Raw genomic sequence first — 26,495 nt, 5'->3', positions numbered from 1 at the left:
TAATTAATATTTTTAATGGAGTTCCTAAGTCTAAAGTTAGGACAAATAAAATATTAATGGGAATTAATATAAAACTGAGTTAGAAGGTTCCAAAAGACATGGATCAAGCCAAATCTAATCTTCGTCGTTGATTAGAGATGTAATCTCGGTCGTTGAAGGACCAACAGGAAAAGTATAAGAGAAGGCTTGAGGGTCATTTGGAGAACAAACCAAAGTGATCAGTCATTCGATTTTCTAGAGCGGGGTTTGCTAAGAAAAGTTGAATCAATGATCAGTTGCAGCGAAGGGCAGTGAGTATGAGACAGAGAGGCAGAGATAGTGTCGAGAGACCAGTGCAGAAGCAGAGAAAGGCAAACGTTGAGCCAGAAGGAACACGAAGAGCCCAGCAGAGACAGCGTAGAGCCAGAAGGGCCTGCGTCATCCATGCAGAGTGCAGTAGGAGTGACGCAAAGGGCCGTAGAGGCTGCACAGTGCCTCAGAGGGCTGACGCAGAGAGTTCCGGGCTGACGCTGAGCTTCAGAGGTTGCTGGAGAGGCTTTCGTGGGGCAGATTTTCTCAATATCTACTTCTGAATAGAGAGGTATTACTGTCGAATTATTTTCTCAGTCAAGTGAGCCGGTTTAGCACCCAGTTGTACTCAAGGACTGCATAATAATATAACCCTCAGAATTGTTGCACCAGTTTTCCCGCATTGGGTTTTTCCAGGGACGATTTGTCCAAAAATAACGATGTCACTTGTGTGTTTGCTATTTCTCTCAACTATTGATCTCTAGATGGTTGAGACTGTATTGTGTTTATTTCGTTGTTTATATGTTTAAATAACTTGTTTGTAATTAACAAGTCGGAGAAATAAACCAGAAGAATACAGATAAAATTTCTAACAGGTAATACTTAGAAATTTCAACAATTGGATCTTGGGTTTTTATTTTTGTTTTGTGCAGGTTCAGATCTAAAATTTGTCAAAAAAATTTGGGGTTTCGAGCAGATCTAGGCCCTGGAGGGCAAGATCTAGCCTCAAACTTTTGTGTGCAGCGATCAAGTGACTATATCATTCGTTTAAAGGTTCAAATCTGAGGTTTTCATAGTAATTTCTAGGAACAATTCGAAGCGGAAATATATTAGTTTGAAATAAATAATTCTGAGCAAAATAATTATATATATTTTTTTGAATAATAAATTTTAAAAATTTTATGTGGGATACTTAGCTTTCTCAACTTCTTTCCAAGCAGTCTCTCTCTTCTCCTATTTGCCTGCTGCAACTCCATTCCCTTGCTTCTTTTTTCTTACAGTTCAACCCCCTCTGTAAACCCTCCATATCTCTGTGTTTTCTTTCCTTGCAGCTCCATTCCTTTGCGTTTTCGCATTCCGAAAAACCCTTATTTCCCTGTGTTTCTCTTTTCTCCTCCATGTCCTTTAGCTCTACGTGAGCTCCTATCCCTCAACTCTGCATTTTCTTTCTTCGTTGCTCCCATTTCCTCTGCAATTTTTCTTCTAAACCTCAATCCTTCTCCTCCTCTTCCCCGTGCTCCATTCTCCTAACCCTCTCTCTCGTGGCCCGCCCTTCTCCCTCCTGCTCGTAGCTTCCCCTTCTCTCCTAACTCGTGTTTTTTCCTTTTGTGTGCGTCCTTCATCTCCCTCCTATTGCTCTTCCCTCTCCCTCGCATCCTCTTGCTCGACCTGCATCTCCTTTCTGCCCCTGTGTGACCTATCTTCCCGCTACCCTTCGCATCCCTACATCCAAACTAAACATTTGATTCGATTTTTTTAAGTGGCCTTTGGCCCATAAAAAAATTAAATTAAAAACTTTGTTTACATTATAATCTTTTGATGCATTGGCCGTGTTACCACTCAAACCAGCAGGGGACCTAAAAGGGGTTCCTAAGAGGGCAACTGCTAGGTTAAGGGCAACGGTGGAGGCTTAGCCCATTGTCACCACAGCTAAGTCTCCCTGCTCTTTACGGACCTTCACAAATGGGAAGAGGCCCGGTAATGTAGGTATCACTCGTAAAGTATATGTCAATGTATAGGTGGAAACTGACCTTGGAAACCCTTTCCCAAGGATGGAGTGAAGAATGGAACTTGCTTGCTCTTTAAGCAAGGGACTTGGTCCTCCAGGGGTAAGGGGTGAGGATTGGAGGGTTGAGGGAGAAGGAATAGGCTTATAGACGAGGTTCTCAATCCCTATAATCCTTGGGAAACTTGGATTCCCAAATGGTCCTTGACAAATAATCTTTATTGAGAAGTGGAACCACACAAAGCCAAGTGGACCCAGCGTAGGCTTGGGGATGGAATGCAACAACCAATGATGTTCCTATCCTGGACAAGGTGAAGGGAAAGGACCAAAGAAGAATATTTACTTCAACAGGTTGAATTGACCCTGTTGAGATCTAGCCTTGGGGATGCCTAGGCAAAATTTGATCCCAGAGCTAGGGCTTGGGATTCCCGGAGATTCCACCGTTAGAATTGCCTCAAACTTGGAGGAGAGGGAGGGGACCCACCAACGCAATAGCCTATAGGAGATCGAAGTTTTTCCTAGGGTCAATTCCTAGGAAAATGATGCCCTAAGTGACCTTTGAGGGCTAGACCTGGGAAAAAGTGGTAAAAGGTGAAAAAAGTGAAAGAAATGACCACCCTTTTTAGGGATCAGTGCCTAATTCACTTGGGATATGGAGTCAAGGATGATGATGAGTAAGAACTTGGGTTCTTGATCAAGGAGGCCCGGAAAGTCAGCTTCATCCAATGTTGAGAGAAAGAAAAGAAAAGTGACCTTCAAGCATTTATACTTCAAAACAAATGATACAAGCTTATCGAGACAAATAATCTCTAGGACATTTCATTCATATAACATTGGCCCATACATTAAATTAGCTAAAACATGCTTAATTCACTTGGGGATATGGAGTCAAAGATGTTGATGAGTAAGAACTTGGTCTCTTGATCAAGGAGGCCCGGAAAGTCAGCTTCATCTAATGTTGAGAGAAAGAAAAGAAAAGTGACCTTCAAGCATTTATACTTCAAAGCAAATGATGCAAGCTTATCGAGACAAATAATCTCTAGGACATTTCATTCATATAACATTGGCCCATACATTAAATTAGCTAAAACATGCTTAATTCCACATTTCAACTATGCAGCAACTAGCCCTAATTTTATCAGTATGCAACAACAAGAATAACCACGTTAAAATTTACTTACAACGTTATCCAACCAGCATTTCGTTTGTAAGACAAAGCTCCAAGGGAAGAAAAATAGCCAAAATCCATACATCAAAATTCATCCATCTCCAAAAATATCCTCCAAGAAAAAAATGTGAAGTTCTCTATGATTAGGGAGATCCCAAGTCAAGTGATGATCCAAAGGAATGTATCTAACATTAATATATAGCCTCCTAAGGAGTTTGAATTAGCCTATGGACCTACATTAGCCCCTAATGATCAAATAATGTGCAAATAAAACCCCTATTGATAACAAACACACCAAACTAGCTCACAAGTGGAAAAATAAGTCTCACAAGAGGCCAAATAATAATTTGTACATGTCATGGGGCCATCCAAAGGCCTAATAATGCCCTAAAGTGCCATACTGAGGAATAAATTCCTCGAAATATGATGGAAAAGGGGGTGGCCCCTTGTTCTCCAAGTAGTAGACTTGTGGTGCTCCCAGTGGGTATGAGGGCACATAAATGACCCCATGGGTCTCCATATGAATCAGAGATGCCTGTAGATCCTCTGTAAGGGTCTGAGTGGTGGAATGAATGTTGCCATGACATTGTACAAGTCTTGGGACACCTACCAAGAGTGTGGGGCTCCTGTGGGGGCTTGCTGGGCATAATGTACCAAGCATATCACCATCATCCCAAAAGTGGATCGCTAGTAGTCTCTGAGCATTGATGAAGATCCATGGAGTGTTGTCCATTGTTGTGAGGCCAATGGCTCTCTATGCACACCCTATATGTGCCAATGTAGACCTTTGGGGGTTAGGATCTCGTATAAGGAGACCAAACCCAGATGGAAACCACCTGTAATCCTACATAAGATCCAATGTGTCCTTAGGCTTCCAGTACAACCAGTCATTAAAATAATTGTGTAAAAGAGTTTACAAACCATGGATAACAAAGTGAACACTTCATAATGGCATGTGCTTCCATAGTGGGCTTTGGCATGTGCTAGTGTCTCCAAGCTCCAAGTACCTTATTAGGTGGTTTAAGCCCTTAAAGGGGATAGTATGTCCAAGGTACATCCCTCTAATAGGGGTGGCAAGCGATAAATAAGTGGAATGGAGTAGGGAACGAGAGGGGCAATCCTAAGCCACATATAGGGCATAGGGGTAGCTAGATAAGGGAAAGCCCACACCTGGTATGTAATGCGTAAGAGGGAGCAATCGTGGTACATGAGGTGCACCGACCTTGATTTTTCCACCCTTCATTATATGTCTTTTGTCTTTTATGAATTTTCTTTAATTAACTGCTCGGGACTCAAAGGACAAGAGCATGATGTGTAAGATATAGCAGTGATTTCCCCCTTTTACGTAGGGCGGTTCATTGCCCACCAAGGGTTGGGACAATCATGGGTTCCTTAATGATAAAGGAGACTCATCTAGGGCTTATGGAACCAGGGTGATGACCATGGATTGGGGTAGAGCTCATGGATTGCCTTTTGCCCATGTGCTAATTATTTTGTCCCGATCATCTTTTGCATTTTGTGGTATAATTTCTTGTTAAAGGTGGTCAATTATGTTTTTTTCTTTTGCTTTTAGCTGCTTCAACCTCCGAGGCATCATTCCAGGCAGACCCAAGGTGGGGACAAGGGGATGGGGAGGCTGGCCCTATGTGGACCCAGAATGGAAATGTGGACTCAGGTGGGAGAAATGATGAATGAGATATAGTGAGTGGAAAGGGAGAATATATGCATCTAAAGGAGCGGGACCACGCACCCAAAGTCGGGGTTTCCCAAGTAGTACCACCCTAGAACCAAATGATCAATAAAGGAGATCCCACAAGACTAAGATCCAAGGGTAGCATCCAAAAGAGATCAAGGGAACAAGAGAACAAACTACGCCCACCATTTCCGCCAAATCCCCCCATCAATCCATGCCCAGAAGTATCCATGATAAGTAAACCCAATACTCAATTACCAAATGACAAGACAAACCTTTAGATTCGGGAGGCCCACCTTCAAACATACGATTAATACAAAAGGGTGAAAGACCACATGGCTGACTCAAGTGGCAGAGAAAATGGCAAAACGAGCTAGTAGGAGGCTGCAAGGGGTTGTTTGTTGCCGGCTGAGGTTCATCATGGACAAAAATTTCTCCTGGGGATATCACCCACGATGTGGTGGACAACATGCCCTTCACAAAAAATAATTTTTTGATTTTTCACATTAAAAGATATTTATTCTAGCCGTTTAAAAAAAATCATTCACAAACATTATCACATTTAACTTTAAAGGATTTTTAAGTGTGACATAAATTTTAATTTAAGTTCTTTTTGAGCTTTTGTGATAAAGCTTTTGGGGTCTTTAAATCTTTGAAATATTTTTGTGGGGCAAAAAATTTAAAAAATTTCTATGGTCCAGGCAAATATATATATTTTTTTTTTAATTTTTTCTAAGTTTGACTATAGGAAAGGAATTATTTTATGGATTTGAGTTATTTAGAAAATCATTTAACTCCAGAATTTCTTTGAAGTGTATTCCATTAGCATCTAAATTTCATGGTTTTCCCTGGTAATTAGTTAGTGAAATTTAAGTGCCTAAGCCCTTTGGATGCTTCAGTAAAGTTTCATGATCATTGGCATTGGATTTTAAATATTTTAGTGCTTGATATCTATTGAGATCGCTCATTGTTTAGTTAACTCTAAGTTTAGAGCCATTTGCTTCAATTATTGGATATTTCTTGAATAATTAATTTTTGAGAATTTTCAAGTAATTGTGATCAACATTTTATTAAGTATTATTTCATGGAATTGTGCTAAATTGTGTATCTTTCAATTCTTGAAATTGAGTATTTTGAGCATCTGCATAATTGGGATTTTCATTGACATTTTCGTTTAAGTACTTAGCGTTTGGCTCAGAGTAAATCGTAACCTAAGTGCTTAAGTCTTTAACATCTCGTTTCATCTTGCATTTCATATAAACTAGTGGATCATCCATCTAAAGCAGTGTTTTTCATCTTGTTACTTGGTGAATCATTCATCTTGCAAGTCTTTTCTTTCTAAGCATTGTATTTAAAGGCGCTGGTCTCATGACTTTAAATCTGTTTGTCTAAATTTAATTGAATATCTTAAACATTGCTCAATTAATCTTGCTTGCATCATGTTAGCGCTTGAAATTTCACCTCAGGCTGAGAAAGGTAAACTCCAAGGCAACATCAAACCACTTAGCCTCGTAGCTAGCCCTACGGAGCAGGAGAGGGCTCTCTCCGGTCTATCTCGATAAATATCTTCAATGGGCGAGATAACCAATATGGTAACACTGATTTTAGGCTAGTAAACTGATCAAAAGGGTTGATTTGGGATCTTTAGGGTTTTTGGTGGCAAATTGAGGAAGTGGCAATTTTGGGTGCGGGGATTGGACACAGTTTCTGCAGGGGGTTCTTTGGGGCGAGGCAGGAAACAGTATTGATGCCTTTGATTGAGGTGGATGATTAAGAATGACAGATGAGGAGTTAAGGAGAGCAAACAATAACTTTGAATTCTCCTTAAACAGTAGAAAACATTGAAATTAAACAAACTTAAAAGCAGAGCATGACAATCATGAGTTCTACTTTAACACTTCATTTGCTTAATGTGCAGAAGGAAAATAAAGGAAATGATTCACATAACACACTTACAAGTACATAGAGAAACACACCATCAATACATGTAACCACAAGAATCCCAAAAAGGACTGCAAAACCCTGGTCTTCCTTAGCCAAAAATTGCAGAGATACAGTGAATAATACAATGATAGCTTCTCCCTCAAGAGTCCAACCATGAAAATGAGCAAGAGAGTACATAATATAGACCATCTAACATCTTTCCCTGCCTCTAGGGGTCGAGCTCACTATCCTAGGAGCTGTTTCAACCACTTCCAAACTAAGCACTGAAAACCAGGCAATCAAAACAACTTGCCTCTATAAGCTAGGAAACCAATTCATTCATTAAATACAAACTATTTCATGAATGAATCTTCTAGAATAGGTAAATAAGTGTCACATCAACATGAAAATACATAAATTACATCAAAGAGGGTGAAAAACCCCATCAAAAGTCAAAACTAGTAATAGCTGGGCAAATCCATGAGCTGTAAGTGAAAAATTATGAAATTTGTCTGATGGGTCGCGCGCCAAATCCTGACGGGTCGCGCGCCTTTGAGAGCACTTTTGGGGCACTTCCAGGTGTCCAAATGAGGCAAGAGTAGGCTTGTTGGAAAGCTCTGTGAGTCTACTTTCCAACCCAACTGGAATTTCTGAATTTGGTTGTCATTTGCCCCTCCAAAATTGCAATCTCCCAAGACTGCTTTCTGTGTGTCAAAAATGTGGTAGAAAGTCATTTTTTGCTTGTTTTTTGACTTTCAGGAGGCCCAAAACTTCATAAAATCTCTTGGCAATGGATGAGCATGTGTAACTTTTCATGACAAATCTGGAAATGCTGAGTTTTTGCAAAATAGAGTTTCCAAGTGAAAGGGTTGCGCGGGGGGTGAGACCCGTCAAGCGGAAAAACCTGTAAATTGCCTGAAAAAGCCAAAATTGACCAAAAACGCTCAAAATTTCTTGGGATCTGTGCTGTGACTGAACTATTTAATGCCTTTCTCCTTCAAGGAAGCCTCGGCCAAGATGTGGAGGGGATCGGGCCTTTTTCTCCTTTTTTGTGCTTTGGCCAACCGCCTTTGAAATACCTTCATCTTCGCCTTGTACACGTGCATCCGTGCCCAATAATGATTCTTCATGTTTCTAAGCAATTCCTTATCTTGGTTGGCCTTGGCCAACAGCCTCTCCAAATGAGCATTGAACTGGATAAGCATAGACTCTCGCTCAGCGGGCAATAGATCACCGGGTCTTCTTCGGTTCAAGTTGCGGTCACTACGAATCCTCCACAACTCATCAAGAGCTTGCTCATCCTCCAACTGTTTGTTGCGCTGCTCTAGATATGAGATTGTCCATTGTGCCCCCTCTAATCTCCTCTGCAATGCATCATTTTCAGCTCTAAGGTGCTGAATGATCTCCTTCGACTCTAGGCTAGGAGAACTGACATCAAGATCAATAAGCTCTATATCTGGAACACCTGATGGCCCCTCATCAATCTTGGGCTGCTTGCCCCTCTGTGCTGCCTGTGCTGCTGAAGAAAGCGAGACCCATTCCACCTGCTGTGGAGATAACACTCGCTGAGCTGATGAAGAAGGCGAGACGCCTTCCACCTGCTGTGGAGAAAATACTCGCCGAGCTGCTGCAAATAAGGCCCTTTGGCCTCTCTGATAAGTGACAAGCGGAGGAGAGCTGACATGGCTAATCCCGGGAATATCATGCTGCTGTGATGGTCCTCCCTCCTCATGAACAATCTCCGGATGTGGTGGTGGTGTTGTAAAGAACTCACGAGAGATGAACTCCTCCCATGTGATGCCCTGCTGAGCCAACTGATGTCTGACCACAAGCTGAATCAAACAGTAATGATAGAGGCTCCTATACTGCTGAGCTGGGCTCTTCCTCTGCATCAAAGGCACCATCCTCTCAATGTTCTGGCACATGAAAACAGGGATGTTCATCATCCGTACCCGTGTGAAATGCGTCAATAGGCGAATATGGTACGAATATATCTGTGAAAATCTGCCCTCACAGGTGAAAAAGAGCATGATAAGCCTCATCATGGGAGCAAACTCACTCCTCAAAAATCTGAAGGGAAATACACCCGTCAAATGTCTCATGAATGCAAGTCTAATGAAAGGCTCAAACTGAACACCGTCCAACATCCTGCGCTTGTTCCACACCTCTCCGACATTCGGTATCCCTGTGGCTTGAGCAATCATCTCGGGTGTCAATGTAAAGTCCACCCCGGCAAGGTTGACATGTCCATCATGCAAATGTAAAACAAATAGAAGAGCCAACTCTCTGTGATGTTGAATCCGAGAGATCCTCTCGCAAAACTCATAACAAGACATATACCAGAAGCATGAGACTGCCATAGGACAAGCCTGTAAATCTGTCAAAGAAGTGGGCTCCTCTCTCCTATGATGACCACCCTTTCCACCCTTATGAGGCCTCCTCTGTTCCTCAAACTCTGAAGCTGATGCATGGTCATCACTTTGCTCATAACTGGTTTCGGTTTCTGACATTGTTTAAGGAGCAAAGTGGCTGAAATGTACTGCTGTTTCTGCTTTATAAACTGCTGATTGAAATGTTGTTTTCAAGGGGACAAGGAGCACGAGGGGAATGTTAGGGGAGGGGCACTTTAAAGGGAAAATGGGAATAAATATATAAAACAGGGATTTTGGGAAAAATCATTGCATATACACCATTATACAAACTTATTAACATGGATATTATTAGAGGTAGGGTTAGGGTTTGATTTTTACTTGTTAGGGAAGAGAGGTAGGGTTTAGGGCTTTTCACTAATTTTGCAAGGGAAATTTACATGAAATGTCAAGGAAAAAGAAATGGGAATGGGGAAAAAATGATTACAAGGGAATACCTTAAAACAGCATAAAACCCTAGCCACTTTTACAATTTCAAATTACAGCAACATGGAGCTTTTCTCTTGCACATGGAGATCTTTGAAAATGTACTCATGATTTCTTTTAACCATAACAAGCAACAAATTTTTAAGCTTGAGGGCCTACCTCACACAATCCGGCGATTTTGTGGCTCCTTGGTGAAATTTGCAGGTGGTTTTATAAGGAGGGCACTGACGGGTCGCGCGCCTCACCCAACGGGTCGCACGCCACTGACGGGTCGCGCCCGTTATAATTCTGCACTGTCGGAGAGCGCTGACGGGTCGCGCGCCTCTGACGGGTTGCGCGCCTGGTCTGACGGGTCGCGCGCCTGTCCAGCTCAAAAACTTCGTCCAATCTCTCGCCCAATCTCTCTTGCAAGTGACTTGGATGCACAATGAGGCTCGATGGAGGGAGATTGGGCTTTTATAACCTTGATTTGAATTAATTTCAAGCCCAAACCCACTTTATAATGTTTTTCTTTGACACTTTATAGATGTTTTTGGTTTCCTTTTATCCTGAAATTGACTAATTTGATGCTTTTGCTCGATACTTTTTGCAGGGATAACATCTGAGGGATCTTGGCAAGGGAGCCAGGGTTACATGTTGTCCTTTGAAGTCTTTTGAAATTTTACCATTTTTTACAAAATTTTGGAAAAATGACCTTGGCTTTAAAAACAGGGTTTTTAAATCCAAGGTGAAATGTAACTGTACAAGATATAATCTTTTGAAGAAATACTTTGAAAATCATCCCTCTGGCTTGCTGGGCACTTATTGACCTTCAGAGACATGACCTTGAAGATAATCTTGACCAAAACCCTAGACCTAGAATTTGACTTCAAGACAAGACAAGTAAGCTTTGACAAAGTTTAATGATTGAAACAAGTTGATCCAGCAGTGCCAAGAGGGGGACAAAGACACCAGCTCCTCCATCAGGGTTATGGCATGCCTAACGGGATGCAGAGAATGACACTAATGAGACACCTACCTATGCAAATGCAAAGAGCTTTGATCGCTGATGGAGGGCTACTAGACCGACTCTAACATTGGCTCCAATGGGGATGGTAGCTCCTTGGAGGTACCAAGAACCTTAGACCTCTGGGAGAGCAGACCAGTGCCTTATCATCATTGGGCAACAGAGTCATTATTTACACATGTGACCCAAATTTGGACAACTTTATTGACTTTGACAATTGACTGAAATTTGAACTAACTTTGACACAAACCGACTCACTTTATGCAGAAAAAAGACTGACCAAAACAACCTGAAAAACTCACACCAACTAATCACCATCTTCAGAAATATAGCCTTCACCGCGGGCCCGAGACTAAAGATGGAAGATCATTTCACACTTGCTGCAGAATGAAAGGAAAATGGTAATTACAATGAGAGTGATTAGAGCAGAAAATTCTCAAGCATGATACCTTTTGAGCAGTCGGCCATTCACCGACCCACCGAGACAATCATCACCGTTCATTTCTTTGAGTAGAAAGGCATTTGGACCACGGTATGCTGCAATTCTGTAGGGACCTTTCCACAAGTTGTCGAATTTTCCATGTTTCCCTTTGTCTTCATTTCGGGCATCCCATCTCAGAACAACATCATCTATCTGAAAATCATGCGGCTTTGTTTTTCTGTCATAAATTTTCTTGATGCGCTCCTGCAACTTAAGGGAATTTTGAAGAACCTCCTCTCGTGTCTGCTGTAAATGAATCATTTGACTAATCCGCCGTTGCATAGGATCCTCCTCGCCACCAGCTTCTTGAAGCAACTTTGCTACCGGAATACTAAGAGAAGTAGGAAACACTGCATCTGTCCCGTAAACCAGTTCAAAAGGTGACATACCAATTGACTTCTTTTGACTTACCCGATCAGCCCATAATGCATTTACTAACTTTTTGTGCCAGCTCTTCTTATTGATTTCCAACAATTTCTTTATGATGTTCACTAGAGATTTGTTCGAAGATTCGGCCAGCCCATTTCCTTGCGGATGGTAGGCGGTCAAATGCCCCAAGCTGATGTTATATTTGTAGCAAAAATCAACCATTTTCTTCGATTTAAGGCTGCTGCATTATCTGTAATCAACTTATGTGGACAGCCGAAACGTGACAATATGTTATTCTCAAGAAAAGAAATAATTACCGAGTTCGTGGCCTGCCGGGTGGGTGGCGGTCAAGATCCATCGATGCTGCCCGGAAGATGCTGGGTGGATTTCGCCAATAAAATCCAAGCCCCATTGCTGAAATGGTGCACTGATTTCAATGGGCTTGAGAGGTAACGACTGTAATTTCTGCTTTCCTTGAAAAATTTGACATTCATGACAACTCTTAACTGCTTTATATACATCAGAAAATAAAGAAGGCCAATAGAAACCAGCTCTTAAGATCTTATTGGCCGTGGTCTTCCAAAACAAGTGACCCCCACAGTCACCTTTATGAAAATCCTCTACTGCTGTCTTAGCTTCTTCTTCGACTAAACAATTCAGCAATATGCCACCGAGGTCTTTCCAATAAAGTGCAGATTTGATAATGCAAAATTTGGCAGCCTTTAACTTCAATGTTCTAGCTTTGTTTCTAGGCATCCCAGGGGGTAAAGACAAATTTTGAAGCACATATACTATATCAGCATACCAAGGAGAGGAAACAAAGATATCTGATACCTGTAGAGCTGAATTCTCTTCGTCTTCATCGGATAAGGCAGCAATCAAATTGATGTCTAAGACATGAAGATTTGTTTCAGCCATCAACTTAGCAAGACCTTGACCCTTGATCAACTTGGTAGGCTTAATTTCCACATCATATTCTAATAGTGCAGCGATCCACTTACCCCTTCTTCCTTCCGGTTCCGCTTGTACCAAGATATCCTTGACAGCGGCGTTGGGAACATATGCCAAAATGAGAATTCAGTATGTATACCCGGAAATCTTTCAAAGCTTTTACCAGTGCCAATGCTTGCTTCTCGATGATATTATAATTCAGCGCTCCGTCCCTTATGATGCGGCTGAAAAAAGCTATGGGCTTCTCAACTCCATCTCTCTTTTGCATCAACACGGCTGCCAATGTATGCTCAGAAGCAAATGAAAATAAAATAAAATCTTGTGTATAATCCGAGCTGATCAAAGTTGGGGCTGAAGATAAAATTAACTTTACCAAGTTGAAAGACTTTACCGCCTCTTCGGTCCATTTGAGCTCGCTGTCCTTTTTGAGCATGTTGGTTATTTCTCTAAGATGTTCGGCAAGATTGGGAATAAAGCGACGCAGAAAGTTCAATTTACCATTGAAGGACTGAATCTCCTTCTTGCTTCGGGGCTGCTCTAATTGTTGAATTGCTTCCACACGTGCAGGATCGATACAAATGCCATCTTTAGAAATAATATGGCCCAGCAGCTTGCCTTCGCTCATAGCAAAAAGGCTCTTCTTCGGATTCAACGAAATACCATACTTTCTGCACTTTTGGAACACCTTAGTCAAATGAAACAAATGCTCTTCATCAGATTTAGAAAACACGGTCAGATCATCAAGATAAACGACCAAAAAGACATCTTTCTCATTAGCAAAGGCCATGTCCATTGCCCGCTGAAATGTGGCGCCTGCGTTCTTCAATCCAAACGGCATCTTGGCATAATGAAATGTCCCCCATGGAGTAGTGAATGTTGTCTTGTCACGGTCATCTTCATGCACCAAAATCTGATTATACCTAGAATAACCATCAAGTAATGACATCCTTCATGCCCCAACTACCCGCTGCAATATATGATCCATTTTGGGCAGCGGATAATTGTCCTTTAGTGACACCTTATTCAGATTTCTGAAGTCTATACACAAGCGAATCTCGCCGGTCTTTTTTCTCACGGGCACCAAGTTGGAAATCCAATCAGAAAATCGGATTGGCACTATGATTCCAGACTTATATAACCTGTTGACTTCCTTCTCGATCAATGGCAGCAACTTAGGATTAATTCTTCTCAACTTTTGTCGGAAAGGCTTTTGATTTGGCTTTATGGAAATGGTATGCTGAATGATACTTGTGTCATAAGTTTTCAAATCTGAATAGTCCCATGCAAAAACATTAGAAAAAGAAGACAACAATCTGATATATTCTTTCTTTACCTTGGGCGACAATGCTTTTGATAGTTTCACCATCTTTGGATTTTCGGCTGTCCCGAGATTCACATCTTCGACACCTTCTTCCGTTGGCCTCAAAGTTGGTTTGCGGGCCACATCATCTTGATCGAACAATTCTTCCAAAGGAATTAATCCTTTAGGAATGTAATTGTCCTTGAGCTGCAACACATTCATCTGATTTACTCCTTCAGCTTCCGTGTCTATTGAGATGTCTTCGAATTTACCCTCAATTTGCAGAAAATCTTTGATTTCTTCGTCATCTTGGAAAACTTGCCAACACCTTTGATTATCTGGAACTGTAGGACGATGCCTCACATATATCTCAAACTTATTGCTAGAATTCATGGGTATTTTCAGATTACTTGCTGCCTTAGCCAATGCATCCGCAACACCATTTTGAATCCGGGGCACACATGTCAAAGTATGTTCTGAAAACAGTTTTAAGATATCTAAGACAGCATTCCGATATGCTCGCATACGAGGATGTTTGGCCTGAAATTCACCTTTCACTTGCTTGATAACCAACTCGGAGTCGCCATATACCGCTATCTTCTTTGCCTTCAACTTCCGAAGGATTTTCAGACCAGCAATAAGAGCCTCGTATTCCGCCTCATTATTTGAACAATCAAATGCCAATTTATATGAACATACCCGTACCTTGCTTGGAACTTGGTTTTGAACTGAAAATGGGCTTCGAATCCACACACCTATACCAGCACCATCGCTGCCCACCGCGCCATCAAAATCCATAGTCCAAATACCATCCTCATCGTCTTCTAAGTGCTGAAAATGTGATGTTGATGCATTCTCTGTTTGTTGCCCATTTATTTCAGCTGTTGGCTTTATGACAGCAGACCTTTCTTCACTTTCCTTTCTCAAAACTTCTCTGAAATGTCTGGTATATTTTCTGCTTGAACTAACTGACTATCTATCTCATTGAAATTATCCGCGAACAAAACAAAAGATTCTAAATCTGTTTGTACATAATTTACAGGATGATTGACGGGCTTTTCCTTACTAGTGATCATGTATTTCATCTTTTGCTCCCGATATAACTTCCTCATCTGACCAAAAACTGGAATTGTAGCATAGGAAAAATCGAGCTGAAGTGTACCTTTGAGCTTGGCTCCCCATGACCTTGAAAGCAACATGCCAAATCGCGGAGGAATATCCGCCACCACCACGTCCATCAAAGCATTCTTTGCTGGGATTTGATCTAGACTCACCACCAAGTCCTTGATCAAACCAATACATTTCACCCAGCTGGAATCAAACGAATACAAATCATGATACTTCCTTGTGATATCAAGTCCCAGCTTCTCCATAATCGCTTTGGGCATCAAATTATGTGAAGCTCCCGAATCAAACATGGCATTGTGTAGCACATACTCATGTAATCGCAAACTGATATAGAACGGAGGAACATCACTCTCGGGAGACTCACCATCTAAAGCGGGCCCAAAAATCAGCGCAGGCTGATCATCTTCTACATTCACCGTGTCTAGCATTGGATCGAAATTCAGCATCTTGGAAATCTGGCCTCGGTAAGTGTTGTTCTTCATGATTTCCGTCAAGGGAATAGACACCTTCAACTTTGCAATCTCATTCTCCAAACTGAAAGCTGAAATCTTCTCACCTTCTTTAGCCGGATTGTCTCTTTTTTCACCTCTATCTCTTGGTGCGTTTGATGGCTGATCTATCTTGGCTGCTGATGGTGATTGACTTGTTGAAGGACCAACTATGTCTTTTCCTGTTGTGTGTGGGGAAGCCGAATCATTCTTTGCTGATGTATCTTTCCTTTTCTGAATGGGATTTATGGGAACAACTCAGTTTCTCAATTGTCTTTGCTGACCCTGCTGGGCTGATAAAGCATGCAAATATCCTCTTTGATACTCTTCGGATTCTTCTTCAAGTGCTGCATCATTTGACAAGATATAATGTTCATCCTGAGGGATGATGGAGTGACTTACCAACTCATCTTCTTCAGTAACATAAGTGGGCAGATCATCAGGAGCGAAGAAGTGATTTTCCTCTCCAACATTATCACCTTCATCCTTTGATTCTTGGCTAACAAAATTCTGCTGAAAAGGAGGTTTCATTTGCTGCTGAACTGCTGCCTCTTGTGCCTTTGTTTCACGTTGCTTGATTCTATATTGTTGCTGCTGTGCACCTCGGAAATTAGGATTACGGATCTGCGGTTCCGGCTTGTCAAGACGAACATTTTCAAGTGCCCTCTTTATCTGTTCAACATCACAAAGAAGCTGATTTGAGGTGGATGCTTCCTCTTTGATTGTGACTCGCTTTTCTGCCTTCATCCTTGCTCTTTTATCATTTAAGTTTGCCTCAACACTGACAGCAATTTTCTGCATATCCTCCAAGGTAGGAGGATCTCTGTCTCTCAATGAGTAGGCCATCTCCGGATCAAAGCCATCCGGGAACTTAAGAAGTGCTGATTTTCTTGACGGTGTCAAATCATCGGGAATAGCGTTGTAAACTGTATTAAATCTGATTATGTAATCTTGAACGGACTCACCAGGATTACGCTTGAGGTTGTTGTATTCGGCATTAATCTGAAGCAGATCCTTTCTGATTTCCCATCGATCTAAAAATTGGTTCTGAAGTGCTTCCAAAGTGGGAATGCTTCTAGCTGTCAACCCTCTGAACCACTTTCTAACTTCTCCTCCAAATGTTTGCACGAACAATCGCATGGTAACATCTTCTTCATCTATCTCATATAGATCAAAGAAGGTGGTCATTTTGTCAATATGTTGCTGAGCAGAAATACTCTGTGGAGTGCCATCAAACATAGGGATTTTACTTTGATAATCGGCTGGCATATCATGAAGATTTTGGGGAAGAGCAAGTGGGGCAAACCGGGCAGCCATTGCTTTAGGAGGGGGAGTAGGATGAGTATGAGGAGGAGGAGCTGTGATAGCAGGGACTATAATAAGAGGAGCTGTAGTTTGTGGAGTTGGGGGAGTCGGAGGGGTAGGAGAAGTAGGAGGGGTATGGGATGTAGAAGGAGAACCGACTGTGGATTCGGGATAGGTGATTATAGGCGAAACTGAAACATAAGGAGGATAAGATTCTTCGTGAGCCGTGATAGTGGATCCAATATGATCAGAGATATTCTCAACAAAATCAGCAAGGGTAGTAGCTTGAATATGTGTCTGGAGATGTCTCAAAATGAAATTTTCGACCAACTTGTTGTGTCTCTCAAATTCAATGACAGCTGCAAAATCAGGGTCAAGGACTAGAGAATCGAGCGCACTTTCAGACTTGGCTTTAAACAGAGACAACTCAAAGCTTTCGTCAAAGTCTAGATCTTCAAAATACTTGATAATAGCTGGAGATGAATGGGATTTGAAAATGGGTCTAGGATCTGTAGCCAGCTTGTTTTTCTCAAAAAGACTAGGAAAGAAAAACCATTCAGCCTGTGAAAACTCTCAACCTATCATCAACGGCTCAGAGTTAATAATTATACTGGGATTAAGTGTCAATGAAGCGCTACGTTCACAAGCTCACGGAGATTGACTGAAGCAGCGTTTATCTACTAACGCTGATGTAAGACGAGCGTTTTCGAAGGCTACCTGGCGTAACTTCAGGCTCCGTCTAAGACTTATGAAATAACACGTCAATGAGCAAACGATTAATTTGTTCTCCCCAGTATGGTCGCCAATATGTTAGCACTTGAAATTTCACCTCAGGCTGAGAAAGGTAAACTCCAAGGCAACATCAAACCACTTAGCCCCGTAGCTAGCCCTACGGGGCAGAAGAAGGCTCTCTCCGGTCTATCTCGATAAAGATCTTCAATGAGCGAGATAACCAATATGGTAACACTGATTTTAGGCTAGTAAACTGATCAAAATGGTTGATTTGGGATCTTTAGGGATTTTGGTGGCAAATTGAGGAAGTGGCAATTTTGGGTGCGGGGATTGGACACAGTTTTTGCAGGGGGTTCTTTGGGGCGAGGTAAGAGACAGTATTGATGCCTTTGATTGGGGTGGATGATTAAGAATGACAGATGGGGAGTTAAGGAGAGCAAACAATAACTTTGAATTCTCCTTAAACAGTAGAAAACATTGAAATTAAACAAACTTAAAAGCAGAGCATGACAGTCATGAGTTCTACTTTAACAAGCTATTTCATGAATGAATCTTCTAGAATAGGTAAATAAGTGTCACATAAACATGAAAATACATAAATTACATCAAAGAGGGTGAAAAACCCCATCAAAAGTCAAAACTAGTAATCGCTGGGCGAATCCATGAGCTGTAAGTGAAAAATTATGAAATTTGTCTGATGGGTCGCGCGCCAAATCCTGACGGGTCGCGCGCCTTTGAGAGCACTTTTGGGGCACTTCCAGGTGTCCAAATGAGGCAAGAGTAGGCTTGTTGGAAAGGTCTGTGAGTCTACTTTCCAACCCAACTGGAATTTCTGAATTTGGTTTTCATTTGCCCCTCCAAAATTGCAATCTCCCAATACTGCTTTCTGTGTGTCAAAAATGTGGCAGAAAGTCATTTTTTGCTTTTTTTTTTACTTTTAGGAGGCCCAAAACTTCATAAAATCTCTTGGCAATGGATGAGCATGTGTAACTTTTCATGACAAATCTGGAAATGCTGAGTTTTTGCAAAATAGAGTTGCCAAGTGAAAGGGTCGCGTGGGGAGTGAGACCCGTCAAGCGGAAAAACCTGTAAATTGCCTGAAAAAGCCAAATTGACCAAAAACGCTCAAAATTTCTTGGGATCTGTGCTGTGACTGAACTATTTAATGCCTTGCTCCTTCAAGGAAGCCTCGGCCAAGATGTGGAGGGGATCGGGCCTTTTTCTCCTTTTTTGTGCTTTGGTCAACCGCCTTTGAAACACCTTCATCTTCGCCTTGTACACGTGCATCCGTGCCCAATAATGATTCTTCATGTTTCTAAGCAATTCCTTATCTTGGTTGGCCTTGGCCAACAGCCTCTCCAAATGAGCATTGAGCTGGATAAGCATAGACTCTCGCTCAGCGGGCAATAGATCACCGGGTCTTCTTCGGTTCAAGTTGCGGTCACTACGAATCCTCCACAACTCATCAAGAGCTTACTCATCCTCCAACTGTTTGTTGCGCTGCTCTAGATATGAGATTGTCCATTGTGCCCCCTCTAATCTCCTCTGCAATGCATCATTTTCAGCTCTAAGGTGCTGAATGATCTCCTTCGACTCTAGGCTAGGAGAACTGACATCAAGATCAATAAGCTCTATATCTGGAACACCTGATGGCCCCTCATCAATCTTGGGCTGCTTGCCCCTCTGTGCTGCCTGTGCTGCTGAAGAAAGCGAGGCTCCTTCCACCTGCTGTGGAGATAACACTCGCTGAGCTGATGAAGAAGGCGAGACGCCTTCCACCTGCTGTGGAGAAAATACTCGCCGAGCTGCTGCAAATAAGGCCCTTTGGCCTCTCTGATAAGTGACAAGCGGAGGAGAGCTGACATGGCTAGTCCCGGGAATATCACGCTGCTGTGATGGTCCTCCCTCCTCATGAACAATCTCCGGATGTGGTGGTGGTGCTGTAAAGAACTCACGAGAGATGAACTCCTCCCATGTGATGCCCTGCTGAGCCAACTGATGTCTGACCACAAGCTGAATCAAACCGTAATGATAGAGGCTCCTATACTGCTAAGTTGGGCTCTTCCTCTGCATCAAAGGCACCATCCTCTCAATGTTCTGGCACATGAAAACAGGGATGTTCATCATCCGTACCCGTGTGAAATGCATCAATAGGCGAATATGGTACGAATATATCTGTGAAAATTTGCCCTCACAGGTGAAAAAGAGCATGATAAGCCTCATCATGGGAGCAAACTCACTCCTCAAAAATCTGAAGGGAAATACACCCGTCAAATGTCTCATGAATGCAGGTCTAATGAAAGGCTCAAACTGAACACCGTCCAACATCCTGCGCTTGTTCCACACCTCTCCGACATTCGGTATCCCTGTGGCTTGAGCAATCATCTCGGGTGTCAATGTAAAGTCCACCCCGGCAAGGTTGACATGTCCATCATGCAAATGTAAAACAAATAGGCGAGCCAACTCTCTGTGATGCTGAATCCGAGAGATCCTCTCGCAAAACTCATAACAAGACATATACCGGAAGCATGAGACTGCCATAGGACAAGCCTGTAAATCTGTCAAAGAAGTGGGCTCCTCTCTCCTATGATGACCACCCTTTCCACCCTTATGAGGCCTCCTCTGTTCCTCAAACTCTGAAGCTGATGCATGGTCATCACTTTGCTCATAACTGGTTTCGGTTTCTGACATTGTTTAAAGAGCAAAGTGGCTGAAATGTACTGCTGTTTCTGCTTTATAAACTGCTAATTGAAATGTTGTTTTCAAGGGGACAAGGAGCACGAGGGGAATGTTAGGGGAGGGACACTTTAAAGGGAAAATGGGAATAAATATATAAAACAGGGATTTTGGGAAAAATCATTGCAAAATCATTGCATATACACCATTATACAAACTTATTAACATGGATATTATTAGAGGTAGGGTTAGGGTTTGATTTTTACTTGTTAGGGAAGAGGGGTAGGGTTTAGGGCTTTTCACTAATTTTGCAAGGGAAATTTACATGAAATGTCAAGGAAAAAGAAATGGGAATGGGGAAAAAATGATTACAAGGGAATACCTTAAAACAGCATAAAACCCTAGCCACTTTTACAATTTCAAACTACAGCAACATGGAGCTTTTCTCTTGCACATGGAGATCTTTGAAAATGTACTCATGATTTCTTTTAACCATAACAAGCAACAAATTTTTAAGCTTGAGGGCCTACCTCACACAATCCGGCGATTTTGTGGCTCCTTGGTGAAATTTGCAGGTGGTTTTATAAGGAGGGCGCTGACGGGTCGCGCGCCTCACCCAACGGGTCGCGCGCCACTGACGGGTCGCGACCGTTATAATTCTGCACTGTCGGAGGGCGCTGACGGGTCGCGCGCCTCTGACGGGTCGCGCGCCTGGTCTGACGGGTCGCGCGCCTGTCCAGCTCAAAAACTTTGTCCAATCTCTCGCCCAATCTCTCTTGCAAGTGACTTGGATGCACAATGAGGCTCGATGGAGGGAGATTGGGCTTTTATAACCTTGATTTGAATTAATTTCAAGCCCAAACCCACTTTATAATGTTTTTCTTTGACACTTTATAGATGTTTTTGGTTTCCTTTTATCCTGAAATTGACTAATTTGATGCTTTTGCTCGATACTTTTTGCAGGGATAACATCTGAGGGATCTTGGCAAGGGAGCCAGGGTTACATGCTGTCCTTTGAAGTCTTTTGAAATTTTACCATTTTTTACAAAATTTTGGAAAAATGACCTTGGCTTTAAAAACAGGGTTTTTAAATCCAAGGTGAAATGTAACTGTACAAGATATAATCTTTCGAAGAAATACTTTGAAAATCATCCCTCTGGCTTGCTGGGCACTTATTGACCTTCAGAGACATGACCTTGAAGATAATCTTGACCAAAACCCTAGACCTAGAATTTGACTTCAAGACAAGACAAGTAAGCTTTGACAAAGTTTAATGACTGAAACAAGCTGATCCAGCAATGCCAAGAGGGGGACAAAGACACCAGCTCCTCCATCAGGGTTATGGCATGCCTAACGGGATGCAGAGAATGACACTGATGAGACACCTACCTATGCAAATGCAAAGAGCTTTGATCGCTGATGGAGGGCTACATCAAATTTAAGTCAAATTGATAAGATAGCTTTCAGTGTATCTCCTAGAACTTGTTGGTTCCCAACAAGCTTTCCTTCATCATCCATCTTTCACCTCTTAGGGACTGCTCCCCTTAGCTTGCCTAGGAGATAGCTAGAACGGAGTGGACAAAGTTTACAGTGACAGCCTTTCTCCTAAGCGTTGTGGCCCTTGGTGTACACTTTGGGCAACAACAGACCCAACTCATATTGTGCTCTTCCAATACCCGTCACATATGTAGTAGTTCCTCGCTCATCGAGGTTGGGACAATCAAGAGATCCTTTTAGATGTAGCATTAAATGCTAAGGAACTGGGTGATGGCTAATGAGGAGGGTAGAGCTCATGCTAGGTTTTTGCCCACGTGATTACTATGTTCTAGCGATCATTTGCATTTTTCTTTTTCCTTATTTGTAGCTTTATATGTTTTTATCTTTCTTTCAATTGCATCAACCTCTTAGGGAAAATTTCTAAGCCCTGAATCAGATATGAGGATAAAGAGTGTTAGTCCGAATGGTTAGTGTCCCAATCATTGTTAGTTTTTGTAGCATCGGATGTGTTCTAGCCACGAAATTTGGTGGAGAGGCTAGAATACATGAGATCTCCAAAACCCAGAAATCATTTCTGGAAATTCCACCTAGAAGTGTCTCAATTAGATTATTAACCATTTTTTAAATATTTCCTAAGTCTAAACTTAGGGAATATGGTTAATTAATCAGTATTAATTGAGATAAGGTGAGAATCATCTAGAAACTCACATGGATCGATCCAGAGATGATCTTAGCCATTGATTAAGTTTTAATCTTGGTCGTTGGTGCTCCAACTGTGGGTGATAAGAGGAGGTCGATGTGATGATGAAGAATTGTTAAGTTTGGGTATGTTATATGCTTAGAGCAATTTATTTCAATTTTCACAGTTAGCTCAATATATTTTCCAGATTAGCAATCACATCAGCATTAAAATAAACTGCAGATAGAACATAAATATAAATCGCGAAAGACAAGCCAAGACAAGAGGACACAAGATGTGGCGCTAGCGAGGGAAAAACCTCAATGTGGGGAAACCTTGATCAATTCTTCTTATATGTTCTTCAATAGTTCAGCACAGAAAGAGAGAGATAGTACATTTACAACAGAAGTCAACACTTTGACTTATCTAAATAAGAGCATAGATCATCTCTAAGAAGATGATACATGAGGTAGCTGAACTTAGTTGAAGACATGTTGCTTCAATTGATTCTCCAAGGTGACTCCATCGTCTTGCTGCAACTATCGTTGTGTTGCTCCTCATCATCGTGCCGCACCATGCTGCACCCATCATCATTATGTTGCATCTCATCATGCTTCACCAATCATGACTGTAGCATGTATTTGTTGCACCAAGCATCATTGATGTCCCAAGTACTATTGTTGCACCTAGTTGCACCATGTACTTGTTGTACCTCGTTGTTGCTGCTGTCGCATTGTGCCACTGCTGCACAATGTCATTGTTGTCCCATTGTGCCACTGTTGCACAATGTCATTGTTGTCCCATCATGTGTTGTCCCAACATGTTTGTCCCATTGAACATTGTTGTACCATGTCCTAGGACCCTCATCCATTAGCATCCTCATCGTCAAAATACCATCTGTTTCATGCTACAGTTCATTGTTCAAGGTCCACTCCTATGCTGCCACGTACGCCTGGTTAGAGCATTATTACAGTCCCATATCCAGCCTTCAATTCTGCCCAGAGCTGTTGTTAAGGAGTGCAATTGCTCTTTTTTAGAAGGTTGACCCTTCTTGTTGTGGTCCTGGGCAGTCTAGCACTCTTTAACAACCTCGGCCTGCCTGTGATTACTGCGGCACCCTACAGCAACACTGTGTAGGGTTGTGGTTGCCCTTCCATGGATCTGCACTCCTCCAAAGTGCCCTCAAATCAGTCATATGATTGAGGCTCTTCCAGCAAGGGAACTCAGCCATCCTTCACCCTGAAACAGCCCTTAAACTTACCTCAAAGAGACATTGTCCATACAGCCCTTCCACGCTGTCTAGGGCAGCCTCCTAATGCTGCGGCTAGGGTAGGCCTCCTTGACTACGTAGAGATCAACGTATAGGTTAGGGCTCCTCCTTTGATAGCGTTAGGGCTTCTCTTCATGACTGCGTCCTCTAGATTAGGGCAGCATATTTCTTCTTCTTGACTACAGCTAGGTTATGCGTAGAAGCTAGGGCTAGGACTGCGGCTAGGGTTGATTGTTAAGCCTCCTTTCCTCCTGCGTCTTAGGGCTACTTCCTCCTAGATTTCTCTCACACTAAAACCCAAGACAAGTGGAGAGAAATCAAGAGAGAAGTGTGTATGAAATGACTCTCAAGTCATCTCCTTTTATACTAAAACGTTGAGCACATGTCGGATTTATTTGGTTGCTGGCTGACCTTGACGAATTGTCTTATAACACAAATAAATTCATAACTCCTTGAATACTTATCAGAATCAAATGATCTTTAGATCAATCTTACACCTCTCGATGAGAGGGATCCAAGAAAAATATCAGTTGTCGTAAATAAGATGACCCACATGGAGTTTGGCCCTAGTTGCCAATTTTAACAAGAATACACCAGTGCAGATACTCAGTTGCCCATGCAGTTCGATTTTCTTAGTAGCAGTAGTGCAACAGAGAAGATAGAGCCACAGGGTGAGTGGTAGGTGGAAGAGGGCAGCAGTATTCCGGAAGGAAGGTTTCTAGTCTTCGGAAGAGGCAAAGGACAGAAGGCCAAAATTCTCAAGGGTCAGCGTAAGCTTTGCGCAGAGGATGACGCGGGAGGCTCAACGCAAAGGGTGGGGAGGTGATTTCGTAGGCAGAAAATAGTTGTGGGGTGAGAGAAAATTCCTCACTAGATTTTGCCAATATTTTCCTCAAATTAGATCGTCAGTTGGGCATCCAAATTATTGTACTCGAAATTGTTGCTAAAGAATAATGATAAAACCCTCATCTGCTACACCGGTTTTCTCGCATTGGGTTTTTCCGGGGACAATTGTCCAAAAATGGCTGTGTCAAAATTCTTGTGTGTGTGGTTTCTCAATTTCGAGTATTTTATTTTCCGCAGTAATTTTTATGGTGAAAAATGCAGTTGTGATTTTAATCATTGTTTGCCGTAGCAAATAAATTGCATAATTAAATTTTCAGTTAGAAGAATAATTTCCAGTCGCAGCAATAGATAAAAATTTCACAATGATTACATAAACAGTTAGTGTACCTTTCGATAGATGACCCAGCTTCCTTCAAGAAGCATGTCAGATGGGAAAGAGTACTAACCAGAGCATAGGTGGAGAGCTATGATGTAAAGCCATCTGTAAGCCATCATAGGGCTGCTGGCTGACTGGCTGAAAAATGAGGAGAAAATTTTCTCTTATGGGTTACCCACTTTTGGTGGGTAACAGACCACACGAGGCATTATCAAAGGATTCTTCTACAAATGGGATGGTATTTTGCTAGTTTAAACTCAAAATTGCTGTATCCAATTAAAAGACTTGTGCTGGATATTGAATTGCAAAGCTAGACTCGAGAGAAATGATACAACTAGATGAAATAATTAATTCAAACAGGTTTTGCCCAAGTCATTCATGCCAAGGTGCATGCTAACGGACTGCAGATTAGGTTGGGGGTACATTTGCACGAGTCATTCAGGCCAAGGTGCATGCTAACGGACTGCAGATTCAGTTGGGGGTATGTACTATGTACATACGCACTCTCTATGAAGAAGATTGATAGACATGGATGCCAGAGCTCAGCCAGTAATTCTTCGTTTTCAATTCTACATTTGACATCTATATTATCTGTCCTCTATGTGGCTTCCACTTTTTAGTTTGTTTGCACTGATTTTTTGAGCCTCGATGTAGTCTCTTAAATTTAAATTATGAAGGTTTCACATCAAACCTTGGAAACATTCTCTCTTCAAGCCCAGGTAATGCATTAACAAATAAAAATGAGTTTTAACAAGGAAATAACTGCATTATTTATGTTTTATCTTGCACAGAGTAGATATAACTATCAGCATGCACAATCTAACTATCCCTATTGAATTTATCTTTCAAAAAAGGAAAAATCGAAAGGGATAAGACCTACCTCTCTTAATTCTACTGCACCGCCACGACAGAGGTAGCCCCAACATGCCTTTCTAACACGATCACCATGTATGCCATAGTCCTGGCTTTCTGCAAAAGCCTGTTCAGCTTAGAAATGTTAGAAGTAGACAGCAAATCAGAATCCAGAAAACAATAAAGAAGCACCAAAATCTACACAATAAGTACCATTGTAAGCATACAAACCTGATAAACTAAGAAGTTTGAGCTCCAAATTTCAGAAATTATAAAATCAGTGCATATTGCACAAAGATCCTGTATTTACAACAAGCATAACTATTCATTTTAATTAGATTGCAATGCAAGCACTCTCAACATTCGAGTTAAAATTAAATAGCTGAATCAAGAGACTTCTGAAAAATTCCCTTGTGGAAGAAAGGAATCAAGCCTCTAACAATTAAAGTTTCAGAAACTGATTGAACTCACTACAATAATGTTTTCTCCAATTTCTTAGAAAGAAGTATTGCCCACCTGAAGATCAAGAAAGGATGCAGCTGCAAGAACACGGAAAGCATTGCTGTCATTGAGTTTTGGATGATGTCCATAAAAGTAAGCGAGTGCTATAGTCACTGCCTCCCTATCAACATTTTCGTCATCAATTTGTAATGTGACTACAGGAGCACCAGCTTCTTTCCATGGACCTTGAAGCATGTGCCTGCAACATGAAAAAAATAGGGAATGATGTTTCACAAGTTATCATGGACTAACACACAGATTAACAAATCAGCTACAATCAGCTCTGATAACACTTATGAACTAAACAGTTTATTAATTGAGCCATCGCATAAAAATGGGACAACAGTCCATAACTATAATGTCCAAAGAGCAGAATAATATTCAA

At 41.7% G+C, this 26,495-nt stretch overlaps 1 protein-coding gene across 2 annotated transcripts in view; it reads right to left on the bottom strand.

Annotated features, from left to right (window-relative positions):
* Window positions 1–26,495, bottom strand: part of LOC149219729 (BTB/POZ domain-containing protein) — a 222,171-nt gene that overhangs the window by 134,400 nt on the left and 61,276 nt on the right. For both annotated transcript variants that reach the window (XM_089384471.1, XM_089384472.1), the window contains 3 exons: window positions 26,126–26,309; window positions 25,841–25,909; window positions 25,638–25,736 (listed from right to left, as the gene is read on the bottom strand). In XM_089384471.1, coding sequence (XP_089240597.1) covers window positions 25,638–25,736; window positions 25,841–25,909; window positions 26,126–26,309 — 352 coding nt within the window. The remainder of the gene's footprint in view (window positions 1–25,637; window positions 25,737–25,840; window positions 25,910–26,125; window positions 26,310–26,495) is intronic.

This window comes from Pinus tabuliformis, chromosome Q, assembly GCF_031772625.1.
Source record: "Pinus tabuliformis cultivar Carrire ecotype Pingquan chromosome Q, CPIR1, whole genome shotgun sequence".
Taxonomy (NCBI): domain Eukaryota; kingdom Viridiplantae; phylum Streptophyta; class Pinopsida; order Pinales; family Pinaceae; genus Pinus; species Pinus tabuliformis.
Note: the sequence above shows the minus strand (reverse complement) of the source record. Positions and strands in the feature narration are given on the sequence as shown.